A 13,738-nucleotide genomic window follows, 5' to 3' on the forward strand; every position below is an offset into this window, starting at 1 on the left:
CTCTTTTCTGTCTTTTTTGGAGTAGTATTTAACAGAGTAGGAACAAGTTGCATGCGACTATGTAAACCTCAGGGTGCTTCAGCTGATTCACTACTTCTGCTGTTAGAGGAGTGTTTAAAATTGCTGTGAGAGGCTGTTCCTTCCTTCATGCTAGCCTTTGCTACGACAAATTTGGTTTGACTACTGCCCAGCTGTATGACTGAAAGAATTGTTGGCTTACTGTTTCGAGTACAAATTTACACAGACTTCTGAAAATGTGCATGGAGTGTGAATAGATGGTATTATCTGTCAAAGGTAAATTATTCCATGTATATTAAAAAAAAAAAAAAATCCAAAGCAAGAAAATCCATTTCCTCAAAGCACCTTTAATCAAACTCTATCTTGGCAACAGTGTAATAACAAGCTTTTGGGCTGTCTGCCAGGAAATGTCGTGGGTTTTCTGCAGCCATGGTTAGTCAGTTGCCTTCCTAGGGAAAAGGTTTCCTGAGACAGACTTCTGTGATGTTTATTAGTATTATTAACTAGTACGGGTGTCCAAAGGGCATCTGGGGGAGCTACTACTTTCCTTATCGGTGTTCAGTGTGGTTTCTGAAAGGAGGAAGAGCCTCTAATTGAGACTTCCTTCTTTCGAGTGGAACCCTTTCAACCCTTTCACTGAAAACTGGTTACGTAGTAGTTCTTCTAGCAAATACAGTTTTCCTCTTCTTGCTGTAAAAGATGTGAATGATCAAGAAACACAAGGAGATTGTTAATATACTAGCTGTAGATAAATCATTAGCAAAAATTGCTCGTTACGTGACTTGTAACTATCAAAGCATGTATTGCAGAGCTTGAAAAAGCAATTGATTTATTTTGTGTTGGTCTCTTATGTCACTAATCCGAGCTGAAGGATCTGCAGTTTTCTGCCAGGGAGGGTATAACGGCATGCTATCCTAAGTTAAGCTTTTGTAATTGTGATATTTAAGAAATACGTGTGCATTAGAGTATATTTTACCAAGTTGACTGAGAAGGGTTTTGTTTTTTTTAACTTTGCTTATGCTTGCAGGTGTTGGGATGGCAGTCTCTTCCTTTGCAGAGTTCTTTCTGGTAGTGCTTCTTCTCATTTGCTTAATCTACTTGTTTCTACAGTTACTTAATTTCTTGTTCTTGCTACTAATGCTTCAGCAGCAGCAATATAAAACTCTTCTTCCACATTACACCTTTACATCGTATCAGCCAAGCTATTGGCATGACCAGGCAATTGATTGTTTTGGGGGATTGATCCAGTTAAAACAAAAACCAATTGGGAACACGGTGGGTTTTCGGTTGGGTTAGTTTTTCAGTCCTCTTTACCATAGGGCTGCACAGGCACAACGGGGAAGTGGAGTTGAGATGTAGGAAGCAGAGGGGAGGTGGCTGTTGAAGCCTGTTTCTTTCATCAAAGAAATAGCATGAAATCACAGTCAGAAATTTCCCCTCAGTTCCCAAGAATGTTTTCTATGCTTTAAAGGTACTTAATTTATTACTCAGAGGATGCCTTTTTCTAACTTGCAGAACACTGAGAAAATCACTACTGAAGTATTCAGTAAGAATGCCTTTGACTGTGGTTAGAAACATTGCAGATTTATATTATTTTTTTAAAAAAAAGCATGAATCACATTTTTCTTCTTTTTCTAAAAAAAGATTTTGGATTTTTGCTTTGTAAATCAGCTTGACTCAGACATCTTTGTGTTAAATGTAAGATGTTCATTTAAGCTATTTTCAAAAAACAAACATGTCAAGCTTATCTGGGTGCAAGATTTCTATTAGGCTGGTGTGTACTGAAGATTAAATATGAGAGCTGTATTCCAGTGGTAGATAATGCCTGGTTTAAGTTTACTTTAAAAAAAAAAAACTGAGTGGCTCAACGTAAACCAATAAATCTAGATTTAAGTTGCAGCATGAAGGAGAGGACGAGTCAAATAGATTTTTGTTTTTATTTTAAAGTCACTTAATCTTATGGTCAAAATTGATTTTTATTTAAAGTTTTTATTACAGATTTCTGTAATACACCTGATTAAGAAGCCTTAAACATCACGTTTTGTAATAAACTCTCTTTTATTCGTTACAAAGTCAATGGTCTATGCCCTTAAGTAGAAATCACTTCACTAGATAAATGCAGGAAAAGTAACTTCTATTGGAAAGGTATCAGTGACAACTATGATTTTTTATTTTTTTTAAAGACTCAAAACTTGATTTAAGGATTCCCTGCTCATGCTATTTAGCTGCAGAAATCCTTTGACAAGGGCATGTTACCCTAGTTTTTGAAGCTGAGTTTAATAATGTTATTAGAAAGAGAGAAAGAAGCTTCTTATAAGTGAAATTAGGAAACTGGGCTTTCTGCATCTCTTTGCTGGCTTGCATACAGATACTATCCCAGATCCATTTGATGGGCAGAAATTTGGAGTACAAGTCAGTTTTGTGGCAGGAGGAGGATGTGTGACAAGCCACATAGTAATAGACAAGTTAGAGGAATTTCGCTTTGAACAATTAAATTCTGCACAGAAAAGTTACAGGAATTTCACTTGAACAATTAAATTCTGCACAGAAGTTGAATTTTCTTTGAAGAGATGTGTAATTAAAATTTCTCTGGAAGAGAAATTCTCACTAGATAATTACATAATGAGAGGGTTGTTGAGTGGGTAATTTCAAATCATTTTTCATAGTTATGGAAATAAAAATTAGGAAATCTGTGTTCTCTTCCCAGCTCTGACACCTGTTTCCTGCTGTGGCTGTGGTCGAGCCACTAAGGTTGTCGTGGGTGCGTCCTTTTCCAGCCATAGCTCTGGCACATGAAGAGGTTCCTGTCCTCAGCCTGCCTTGCTTCTGCATTGTCATCGCTATAGATCTGATTGAGCAGCTTTTGCTCTGTGATAAACGTCAACAAAACAGAGTTAGACCTGTATGAATTGCAATTGCAAAACTCATAGGGCTTGAGATTTTGATTTGGAAAATGCATTCCTCACCTTTAACCAGTTGAGTTCAGAAGCCGTGTTCTCTGAGAAGAGTGCTCCTTCAGATAGGCTTGAGTTGTTTTGAGGTCCTTACTCTTCATAGTAAAAATATTAGAAAACTCATCAACTTTCAGGTGCTCAGATAGCGGCCTAAAAGGAGTGTATAAATACCATGGAAAAATTCAGCAATACCCAGGTCACTCTGAAATTTTTCATTTGTTCTAATGACTCTAAGTAGCACAGAGGTTATCATTTATCACCATCAGAAGACTGCCTGTTGCTTTCTTTGCTCTTTCTGTTTTCCCCCTGCTTCACATTTGTCTGTTCTGAAATGGATTATTTTTTTTTGCAGGCTGTAGAATATGACTTTCCAAAGTGAGACTATGTGAAATTTTGTGAGTGCCAGACATTTTCTGAGATAGAAGAGAAGCTGTGTGCCTAGTCCTGATTAAGCACAGCTTTTTTCTTACTTGTAAAACAATTTTTTTTTGTGGCATCTTCTGTATTGATTTAGAAATAATGTCACTAAAGTCATATCCAAACTGCTTTTGCTACAAACATTGTTCTCTCAAATTTTATGTCAGTATTCAACACGTACTTTTTTATCTTGCTTTCATGTTTATATTTGTTTTCTCAAAGTTGCGAACAGCTCCTTCCTTTTGTTTTTGGCATCCTGTATACTTTTCCAGTCCTTTTCCCTATCTACTCTTTTGTTTTCCTGCTCCGCTCTTATCTTTAAACAAGAGCATGTGACTAGAGCAGCCTTCCACTGCTTGTCATATAAACTTTATTCTCCTTCAAATCCCTTTGAAAAAATCTCCCTTCCTTTTTCCCTCCCATCTTCCTTCTGGACCTCTTTCTTTCTGAAGCGGAATGTTTTGGTATTAATAGTGACAGATACAATAACTTGCATGTTTGAGAGGATTTTTTAATTAATTCTTTACTTTAAAATGACACCATCGTAAATGTGAACATATTTCGTGTCGTGTGTTAGCGAACTTCAGGAGTTAAAGAAAATTCATGGTTATGCTGACCATTTTTTATGTAGTTCAGTTTGCTCAGTCTTCATCACCCTCCATAGCTAATTGGTACAGAAGTGTCTTGTGTTGGATACTCTCAAATACCAGGTTTTGTTTGAAATGAAGCAAGGTCTGGGCCTGGTTTCACAAGTGGAGCAATGCAACTGCAAAGGTTCCTCGCTTCCAGCACTGGAACTTGTAATGCCCTTTCTACCTGTTCCATCACTTGTCCTTTCACTTGCCATGGAAGGACAAGGGGACTCTGTGTAGATGGCGCAAATCGTATTTGTCAGTTCAGAGATAAGTAGTGTCTGACTCTCGTGCTGAAATTCGTGACTTCCCACACAGTCCTTGGAGGGAACAACTTAACGGTAACAAGTTTAATTGCTAGTTAGCAACACGCCTTAAAGCTTTTTATTTTTTATTTTAGTCGTTTTCTTGGCCTGTTGTCTGAATTATGTTGTACTGTCTGCTTTGTCTTTTGCCATCACCTGCTTCTCCAGGTCAGAACGTAAGAGCTGGAGAAGGCTCTGAGTCATGTAGCCCCAGGGCAGGCTCAAGTAAAGATAGGCTGGAGTGACCTAGATGTAAGCCCTTATGTTACGGGGACATCGCAGCTTTCCCCCATGACTTATTTTGGGCTTTAATTATTCCTTTTCATCAGAAAGGAAACCATTGTTTTTTCCCAATAAGATTCCGTACCTGAAGTAAGAAGGAAACTTAAGGCAGCTTCTTTTCTTCCTTGTCCTTCAGATAACTCCTCAGTGGAAGTTGTCTATATATTGGAACATGTGCTAGCATATGCTGAGTTTCCTTTGCTGTAGGCTAGCTGGTCGTAATTGTTTGCTCTTTGCCTGTTAGATTGTTAGCCTTGTGTTGTACGCCATGTTTTCAGGTATACGTCACGTTGCATTATGCGCCATGTTTCAATTTAATATATGTATTCTCCTTCAGCTCACATAGGCAATTGATGAAAATACTGAACACTAGCCCTGAAACAGGGCTTTGGTTCCAAGAGACCTCACTGAGGTCTCCTGTTTTGACAGAAAGATATTGTGAAGTATTTCTGAGTATACTTTATTTTAATGTGTTTGCTTGCACTGTTGCTAACGTATGAATTGGTGGTAGAGTTGATTTTGAGGTTAGACAAACTGCTTGTTCTTGAAGATTGGATTTCTTCGGGAAAAATACTGTTGTCTGGTCAGATGTGTATATTTTTTTGATCTGGTGAGAACCTTTACAAAATCCAGTTATTGCAGCATAGTAATATGACTTGTTTGTTTTGACCTTTTGCTTTTCTTGTGTTCTGTTAGGTTTATTATGAGCACAGCCATGAAGATTTTTGTAACTTACGTGTTTTCATCTCCATTTCAGCTGCTTTTCTCCTTTAAGTTTCATGGGGCTTTCTTGAGTCTTACGATTTTTTTCTTCTTCCAGAATGAATACACAACCTCGAATTTGAGATTTTTTTTAAATCAGTTTTTGAAAATTCTCTGGATACAGCAGACTTTAATTTATGAGTTAACTTTCTTTCCCATTCAAAAGCCAGTATTGTAAAGCTGCTACTTGACAGTTGGATATCATTTTTGAGCACAAAGTTAACAGATTTTTTTTAAATAATCCTATGGTTATTAAAGTAGTTATTCTTGATCATCATCTTATTATTATTATTCTGTGTTTTAGGGTTTTGACCCACCGCATCAAAGCGATACACGAACTATTTATATAGCAAATCGTTTTCCCCAGCATGGCCATTATGTTCCTCAGAAATTTGCAGACAACAGAATCATATCATCCAAGGTAAGGGAAAATACTTGATACATGAGAAGTTGCATAGCAAATATGCATGTTTGTATTATGCCCAATGGTGCATATACAATCTTCAAAATGAAACAAGCACTTTTTTTTTTTTGAGGAAAAACCTATGTTATCTCATACTTTCTATGTTGTTTTTCTCCTGCTCTCATCCCACCCCTTGCTCCTCAGCAGCTAAGTATAGAATGATGAAGCATTTCAGTCAGGCCTTCTGAAGGAAAGTAGGCTTTAAACTAGCCTTGCCCATGTCTGGATGTGATTTTAAAGGATGAAGCTAGTTGTTGGGATTTACAAAATAGCTGAATTATAAGCAAGGAATTATAGCAAGACCTCCTCAAGTGGTCTTGGATTGGAATCAACAGAACTTATGGTGGGGTTATGTTTTGTCACTGGAGTATAGGACAGAAAGTTATAGCTACAAGAATTAATTTCTTCTCTGATACCCTGGCTGCAAGAAGCCAAATGACTCCAGGTGCTCCTATGCGAGTTGATAGGAGAACAATTAAAACTTTGACTGTAAAGGCAGTGCAGTTGGTACTCACGCTTTCCTGCTAGCTGCACTTCACCCACTCCTCCTTGCATGCACGCCCACGAGATTAAATACAGCTGTTCTGTGTGGGAGAAGGGCAAGACCAGAATGAGGTTTGGGGAGGGGAGATGGAAAATGAGAAATTAATAGAGTTTGATGGGAGAAAAACTGAATTTCACTGAAAAACTGTTCAGTGTATTGTAATTACTCTTCTCTCTCTCTTTTTTTCCCCCTTCAGTATACAGTGTGGAATTTTGTTCCAAAAAACTTATTTGAGCAGTTCAGAAGAGTAGCCAACTTTTATTTTCTGATCATATTTTTGGTTCAGGTAAGTGAATAATACTCAGACTTAATATAGCTATAGAAATTAAGCTGGAAATTGCAATTTGTGTAGTGAATTCTGCCACTGATTTTCTGTTTTATGAATTTAACTTCTTTGCTTACATAGAACTATATAGCACTTATAGAATAACTTAGTTTAAGAGAACACATTGCCCATTCTGTCTTCATATTTAGGAATATTGCCTTTGTCCTTCCTGTTGTGTTGCCTCAGACTGTTTGGTGTATCATAGCACATGGAAGATGGGAGCATGCTGTAGGTGTAACAGAAGTGCTACTTACTGTTACCATGGATGGTGTTGCATTTTTAAAGCTTTTGTTTCTTCCTAATGCAAATTTACCTATTTAATTCGATTTTAGTCACATTTCTTTCGATTGTTAGTTTAGATTGAAATAATATGTAAATGCAATGCACGTGAACAAATATGGATCTAAAGGCAGAACTGCTATTCAGTGTAATCGTGTTCTTCTCTCAATTCGTGACTCAAGTGAATTTGTATGGGGGATGTCATGTGTATATGCTTGTGTCCTTGGAAACCTAATAGGAAAAAAGCTGTAGTCCTTTTTGTTCTTCTTTGTTGTTCTTCCATTGAATGGAATTCTGTTTTTATTCAAATCCCATCTGGAATTTCATTATTAAATATATATATATATTTTTCTTCTTACAAGGCAGATGTGCCTTTAAAAATTTATCATATGACAGAGTAGATTCCATGATGAATCTCTTGTGACCAAGATGCAGTGTCTGTTATTACCATTTTATTCCACTGGCGATAACAGGGTTGTGGCAAGTTATTATTGTGTGATTAAATGTATAGCACAATCCAGTCCACATTGTCCACGTCACATATGCATGCCAGAAACATGGTGGCAGACTGCATTTTGGTTGCATGATGCTCCACACCAGGTGAATGGTGGATACGCATCCATCCGTGCAGCAGGCAAAGGTTCGTGGTGTTCTGGTGAAATAGGTAAAATGAGCAGGCTGCCATGATGATTCCACTGGCAGAAATCTTGCTCCACTTTAATGTATGGGCCTCTCTTGAGAAAGGAAGAGATATTGTAGATGGCAGAAATGCTGTGGTTAGGACTGTCCGGCCAGAAATCAGGTGTTCCTGGCAAGGGTTGTCTTGGACAACGTACAGCCAAGCTGAAATTACAATGCTGCAGTTGAAGAACACACAATATTGCAAGCAAAGTCTGATTTTTGCTGTATTTTCTAAATTGTCTGCGTTTCAGTGGGAAAAAAATAGATCATGCATGTGTTGTAATGTGTCATCTGTTTTCTCTATGAGGTTCTTGGTTCTTAACAGAGTAAACTTCACGTGTAATTTCTTTTTTCTTCTTTGATGGTTCTCAAAGCAATGCCATAAGTCTCAGGTAAAGTGAACCAAATCAGTGTCTGTGGTTTTGAATAGCGCTCTCATGTATATTTTCTTTTCAGCACTTGACTATGTTGTCTTTTTCCTGCAGCAGGGGAGATCCACCAGCATCCCACTCCCTCCCACACACACATACAGCATTTTAGTGTATACACTGCACTTTTGGCATGACAGCAATGGTAGCACGAATTGTAAAATGTGCATGTTGGAGGAACCAGAAAGGAGCAGTCTAAGAAAGGGGGGTTTCTCTAATAACTGAACTGTTGGAAATGACTGTTTGTTAACGTTCATCTTCACTTCTAAAGTGGTTGTTGTTATACTCTATACTGCTGTTGAGCAGTTGTTTATATAGAGTGTTGAAAGAGCTTCACAAAATGTAATTTCATTGATTTGTAATACACTTTTAAATTTATTTTTGTAGGGTGAAAACATACCTTTTAGTAAGAAGTTTTAAAATTGGCACATTCATTAGAAATGTGATTGTCTGTTCTATGCCCCAGAACCTTTGAACCATTACTGACATCTGTTTAGGTGTCAGGAACTGAGTTTTGTTCCACAAATACTGGAGAATGTGCAGTAAAATTCCTCACAGCTTTTAATTTAGAACACATTTTTCATGTTGTTTAATTGGTGTTGGTGTTTTTTGTTCTTTTGTTTTTGTTTTTTTTTGGGGGGGGAGCGTTGGAAAGTAAAATTGTAAAATCAAGTTGCAGCTAATTTTCACATTTTCTTCTCTTTTAGCTCATGATAGATACCCCTACCAGTCCTATTACCAGTGGATTGCCATTATTCTTTGTCATAACTGTGACAGCCATAAAACAGGTAAAGGGGAAAAGATCTTGTAGCAGGAATCTTGTAGTTAAGTAAGTTAACCAAGTCTGACCAAGGTAATGTTTAGAAACAAAAAATAAAGTGACATCTTCAGAAACAGTTTGTGTATTTAATACTCCTTGTTAGACACTTGATCGTTTTACTTAGTTGTCAAGCACTTGGTGACTCACTGCAGTACCCTTAAATGGACAGTGAATGACTGTCAGACAGCGTTTTTGTCTCAGCTTTACATGTCACTTGTTATAAGACCTTTTCTGAAAGCTCCTCACTTATTCCTTTGGCATACCTCGCTACATATTAAAAATAATCCCCCTACATAACACTGAGAAAGGAGCTTGGGTAGATGATGCAATGATGCAATCCATGTTTGTCAGTAGTTAAAAGGCAAATTTTGCCCCAGGGGGTATGTTTCATGGCATGAAATATGCATTAACTATAATCCTGTACCAGGTAAAAGATCAAATTTGAGAAGCTTCTGGTTTTTTCTTCTTCTTCAGTTGCATAAAACATTTTGGAGTATTTTATAGCACATGAAATAAGAAAAATCTTTTAAGTATGATAGGAATCTTCTTTAAGCACTGTAGTAGATCTTGCTAAGACCTACGGACCCTAGAAGGATAATGTTAAAAAAAGGATCTTCTGTTTTCTTTAAACCCTTAAAGTGAGAGGACAGAGAGAAAGAAACAAGCACATAAATAAAGTGGTGATGTGGATAGAAACTACAATCTTTTCTGCAGGCAAGTAGTTCTCAGGAACTGGCCCCTTCAAAGGGTTTGACAGTGTTGGCTGGGGAAGATAGGCAGTCATAGCAACTGAAAATTAAGCAGGAGACTTTTATGGAGTTACAGCTTGAATTTCAATTTGCCTTCTGCACCAGTAAGACCCCAAAACACCCAGAAATAGGGCAAAAGTAAAAAATAGCTCTAGCTGTCAGCCAGATAGAATGTTGTTTGGGGCAGAGAGGATCTTTGGGGCTGTAGAAATCTTTGAATTACCATTCCATTTGTTGCTGCGCGTTTTATATCTGTGGAGTTCCCTAATCCTATTCAATTGTTATTATCACCCCCCAGAAATGTGTTCAAGAACTGCCATCATAAGTAGGCAATAGAAAATATCCCTTAGAGCTGTATGAACTGAAACAAAATGTACGAGTAGGATGCAAGTATTAGATTTTTTGAGGTGGGCTATTGTAAGTCTAAAATAGTAGAAAACCTATTGCCTTACTGTCTCCTGACATCAAGTCTTGCATTGGGAAATTTAAGGGTTCTCCCATCAACAGCAAAGAACAAAGATTCTGGTATTCCTACTAGAAAATTCAAATCAAATGAGTTGTTGAGCATTATGAGTTTTTCTGACTAAGATCTATCTGCAAGGGCTATCAGAACCACCTAAACTGATCTAATAGGTTCTTGTGTTTATTCTACCTGCTGCAAAGTAGGCAAATAGTATTCACAAGCTGTTATCTTGGAAAGGCAATTCAGTGTGCTCTTTCCAACAGGCTGCCCTTGAACAAGGAAGAAATATAAATCTTCGGTTGGAATGCAGAGGGAAAATACCCAGTGTGTTCTCCAAACTAGTTCCCATTTTCTCTGAAACCAAGAGTGGTATAGGAAGAAGTGTTTAGGGGAAAAAACACTTTTGAAAGCTTCCGGACGCTGGTTTGATACAAAGTTATAGATAATTGTCTCCGCAAAGATAAAAAGGGAAACCAGAAGTATTAATTGTATCTGGGTTTGAGAAGTTTAGCAATGAAGGGAAGAACGCTCCCAGAAGATCAGTTAACATGGTACCCATAGCAAACCTCGGAACTCAGACGTATTTTAATCCCAGCCAAGGAGATGGAACTTCTTATCAGAAGTGCAATTCCACCTAGGTCAGAAGAAGGACATAAAGACTGCAAAGTGATGCAACTCATGCTGTGTCATTTTGTTGAACTTGTTAGCTAAAGCACTTTCTTCCTCATGCCTCTGAAGATGCGTACACAGTCCTCAGAGAAGTAAAAAAAAAAAACAAAACAAAAAAAAACGGGGGGGGAGGCAAACTAAAATAAGTAAAAATAAAAGTTTGTTTTTCTTTAGTATTTTCTAAGGAACTTTAAGGAACTTGGTCCATTTCAGTAAGTTCATAAATATTTAGCAAACAGGCTGATCAGACACATGGATGTTTACATGCTTGCCAGGTGAATGAGAAACCACTACTTTGCAGATTTTGATTAAATATACAAATAAAATAAGAATTAAAAACCTGGTAATGTAATTTACAGGCCTGTTGTAATTTTGTCTTTGTCTCAAGTACATTGATGCTGGCATATGAGCAGGAATTAAGAATACAGTCTCAGGGATTTTTATGTTTTCCATTTGTACAGTTAAGCAACTTTTAATAGTTTTTTGCAACATTTGGAAGTGAGGATAAGGAACTCTCTCTTAAAAATGCCGCAGTAGGTAAATTTTGGAGGAACTTAGATGGACTATAGTAAGCTGGCTATTAAGAATTCCCTGGTGTGAGATGTCACCCTTGTGTTGCAGGTAAAAGGTGTCAGATGGAGAAAGAGCTGAAATCTGTACTTTCTAAAGAAGGTAAATTTCAGTTCTTTGCCAAATGCCCGTATTGCTCAGCTGCTCAGATTTATGAGACAAATGCCCCAAGGTTACTGGATTTTAGTTAAATTCATGTTTTCTTCTGTCAGTCACCTTTAACAAGGAGCTGTAGGTGCTGACTCTTTCCCAATCAGTATGAAAAACATCAAGAGTCATAGAGATTTTCAGGATTCTGATTCCCCAGTATTTCTGCGTAGCTGCTATTACTACACACTTTTTAATTATTTAAAGCATTTGGCATGTACAAATTTCCATTTTTTGTGTTTGTAGGCCTAGATAGTTCTGTACATACTGTTCCCGTTTGTGCCAGTGACAGTGTAGATGCATGAAGGTAGGACTGCAGAACTATGTTTTAACATATGAAATTCATCAAATAACGTCCTTCCAAACTCTAGTCAAGGCTCAGAGTTCTCAAAACCACATCGTTACCAGTACCTTTTGTGTTATGACATTCGTACAATGTCTATAGCGTAATAGGATGAGTTGGGATTATGCCTGCTGTTTCAGAGGGCTCTCTTCTGTCTGCAGACTTCCAGGAAAGCAGTTTTCATTCTTTTTCACGTTTTATATACATACAGAAAAGCATTTTAGGAAATGTCTCTAATATCGCAAATCAGTTGTATGAGTCTTGCCAGGATTAAAGACTTTGCACCATCTCTTATATCCTCTGTGATTTTGCCAGAAACTCATAAATGTTAAGGTATTGTAAGAATCATCATGTAGTTCTTAGGGAATGATAGTTTACGGTAGTGCTGAAGAGTCATTTGATTCTGTGTAAAAAAGTAAGTTTATGAATCAGCTGTCAGAAAATGTTTTTTCTATACTAAAAAAGCTTTTCCTAATTCCTAGCTGACAGCTTACGTGCTCTCTCTATGAGCCTGCTTTGGTTATTTGAGTTGAATGCACACATGCACTCATCTCTTGCTTATTTATCTTGCGTATGTTTACTGAGCAAGAGGCAGAATACAAAGCTGTTCAGTAATACTTCCTTAAATTCTCATATATAAGCACTGTTCTTTTTTTTTCCAGAAAGATACAGTACAGCTGAACTGCCTGCATAAACTGATCTGTTTCTTGTGCTCACTGTTATGGCTTTCCAAACAATACCTAGACTTGGGGATCAGCAATCATGCTATTGGTGATCACATTATTAGATTAATTAAGAAAAGTATTAATTTCTTAGGAAAACAGGAGAGGAAAAATACTTCTGAGTTCACATTTCTGAACATCACATATGTGCATGGGATAAAGGTTGCTTAAAGAGGTGCCAAGTATGTGGTAGAGAAAAGCTCCTTAATTTCCCTATTAAAATTCAGTTCTTGCAATGGTGTGTGAATGGTGTATACAAAATCAAGCAATCTTAAGATTTCATGGATCTGCAATGGCAGTAACTATGCTTGAAAAATTGTAATGGCGTGTCATGAGGAAGTAATTTTAGTTTTTCCTCAAATTTTACGTTACATCTTCTAAAAGAGAGGAGGGGAGGGGATCCATAAGAGGGACTGTGAGTGACTGTTACCTGTTTTGGGGTAGATTAATCCATGTAGATCTGAGTGCTTTATTTTTTTTTATCCCGTCTGCAAAAATGTCTGTTTTATCAGAGCATGGAACTGTTAAGTTTCTTTGGCACTTCTGCTACTTTGCTTGCCTTTACCTACTTGGACAAATTTAGTAGAAGTCAAGTGTTTGACACCGTGGTTAACACTGAAATGAAGAGAAATTCATAACTGTATTAAGGCCACACAGCAAGCATTTTGAAGGACTTTTACTTAAAAACGATCATGCTTTATAGGTTTCTTGCTTGGGAAGTAAATTTGTATGTGTTTTCCACAGGGTTATGAAGACTGGCTACGGCATAAAGCAGACAATGAAGTAAACGGTGCTCCAGTTTATGTTGTTCGAAGTGGTGGACTTGTAAAAACTAGATCTAAAAACATTCGGGTATGTGCCTAGAGACAAATGGAAAATTGTGTTTTGGAAAAAAAAGCTAAAAATCTTGTTTCATTACTAATCATTGTGGCCTGTTTCATGATGATGCAATAATAAAGCTGAAATTAATTCTTCTCTTTTAAAACCCGTTGTATACTTCTCATTTGTGTTCATTTCATTAGGTCGGGGACATTGTGAGAGTAGCCAAAGATGAGACTTTTCCTGTTGATCTGGTGCTTCTATCTTCTGATCGAGTGGACGGTTCGTGCCATGTTACTACAGCAAGTTTGGATGGCGAGACAAATCTTAAGGTCTGAGTTACTGA

General features: G+C 37.3%; 1 protein-coding gene across 16 annotated transcripts in view; it reads left to right on the top strand.

Moving 5' to 3' along the window:
- The window catches only part of ATP11B (ATPase phospholipid transporting 11B (putative)), a 62,059-nt gene that overhangs the window by 8,086 nt on the left and 40,235 nt on the right, over window positions 1-13,738 (top strand). For all 16 annotated transcript variants that reach the window (XM_080604584.1, XM_080604586.1, XM_080604572.1 and 13 more), the window contains exons 2-6: window positions 5,675-5,791; window positions 6,574-6,663; window positions 8,798-8,878; window positions 13,318-13,425; window positions 13,596-13,724. In XM_080604584.1, coding sequence (XP_080460710.1) covers window positions 5,675-5,791; window positions 6,574-6,663; window positions 8,798-8,878; window positions 13,318-13,425; window positions 13,596-13,724 — 525 coding nt within the window. The remainder of the gene's footprint in view (window positions 1-5,674; window positions 5,792-6,573; window positions 6,664-8,797; window positions 8,879-13,317; window positions 13,426-13,595; window positions 13,725-13,738) is intronic.

The sequence above is a fragment of the Anser brachyrhynchus genome, assembly GCF_964034855.1.
Source record: "Anser brachyrhynchus genome assembly, chromosome: 9".
Lineage (NCBI taxonomy): Eukaryota > Metazoa > Chordata > Aves > Anseriformes > Anatidae > Anser > Anser brachyrhynchus.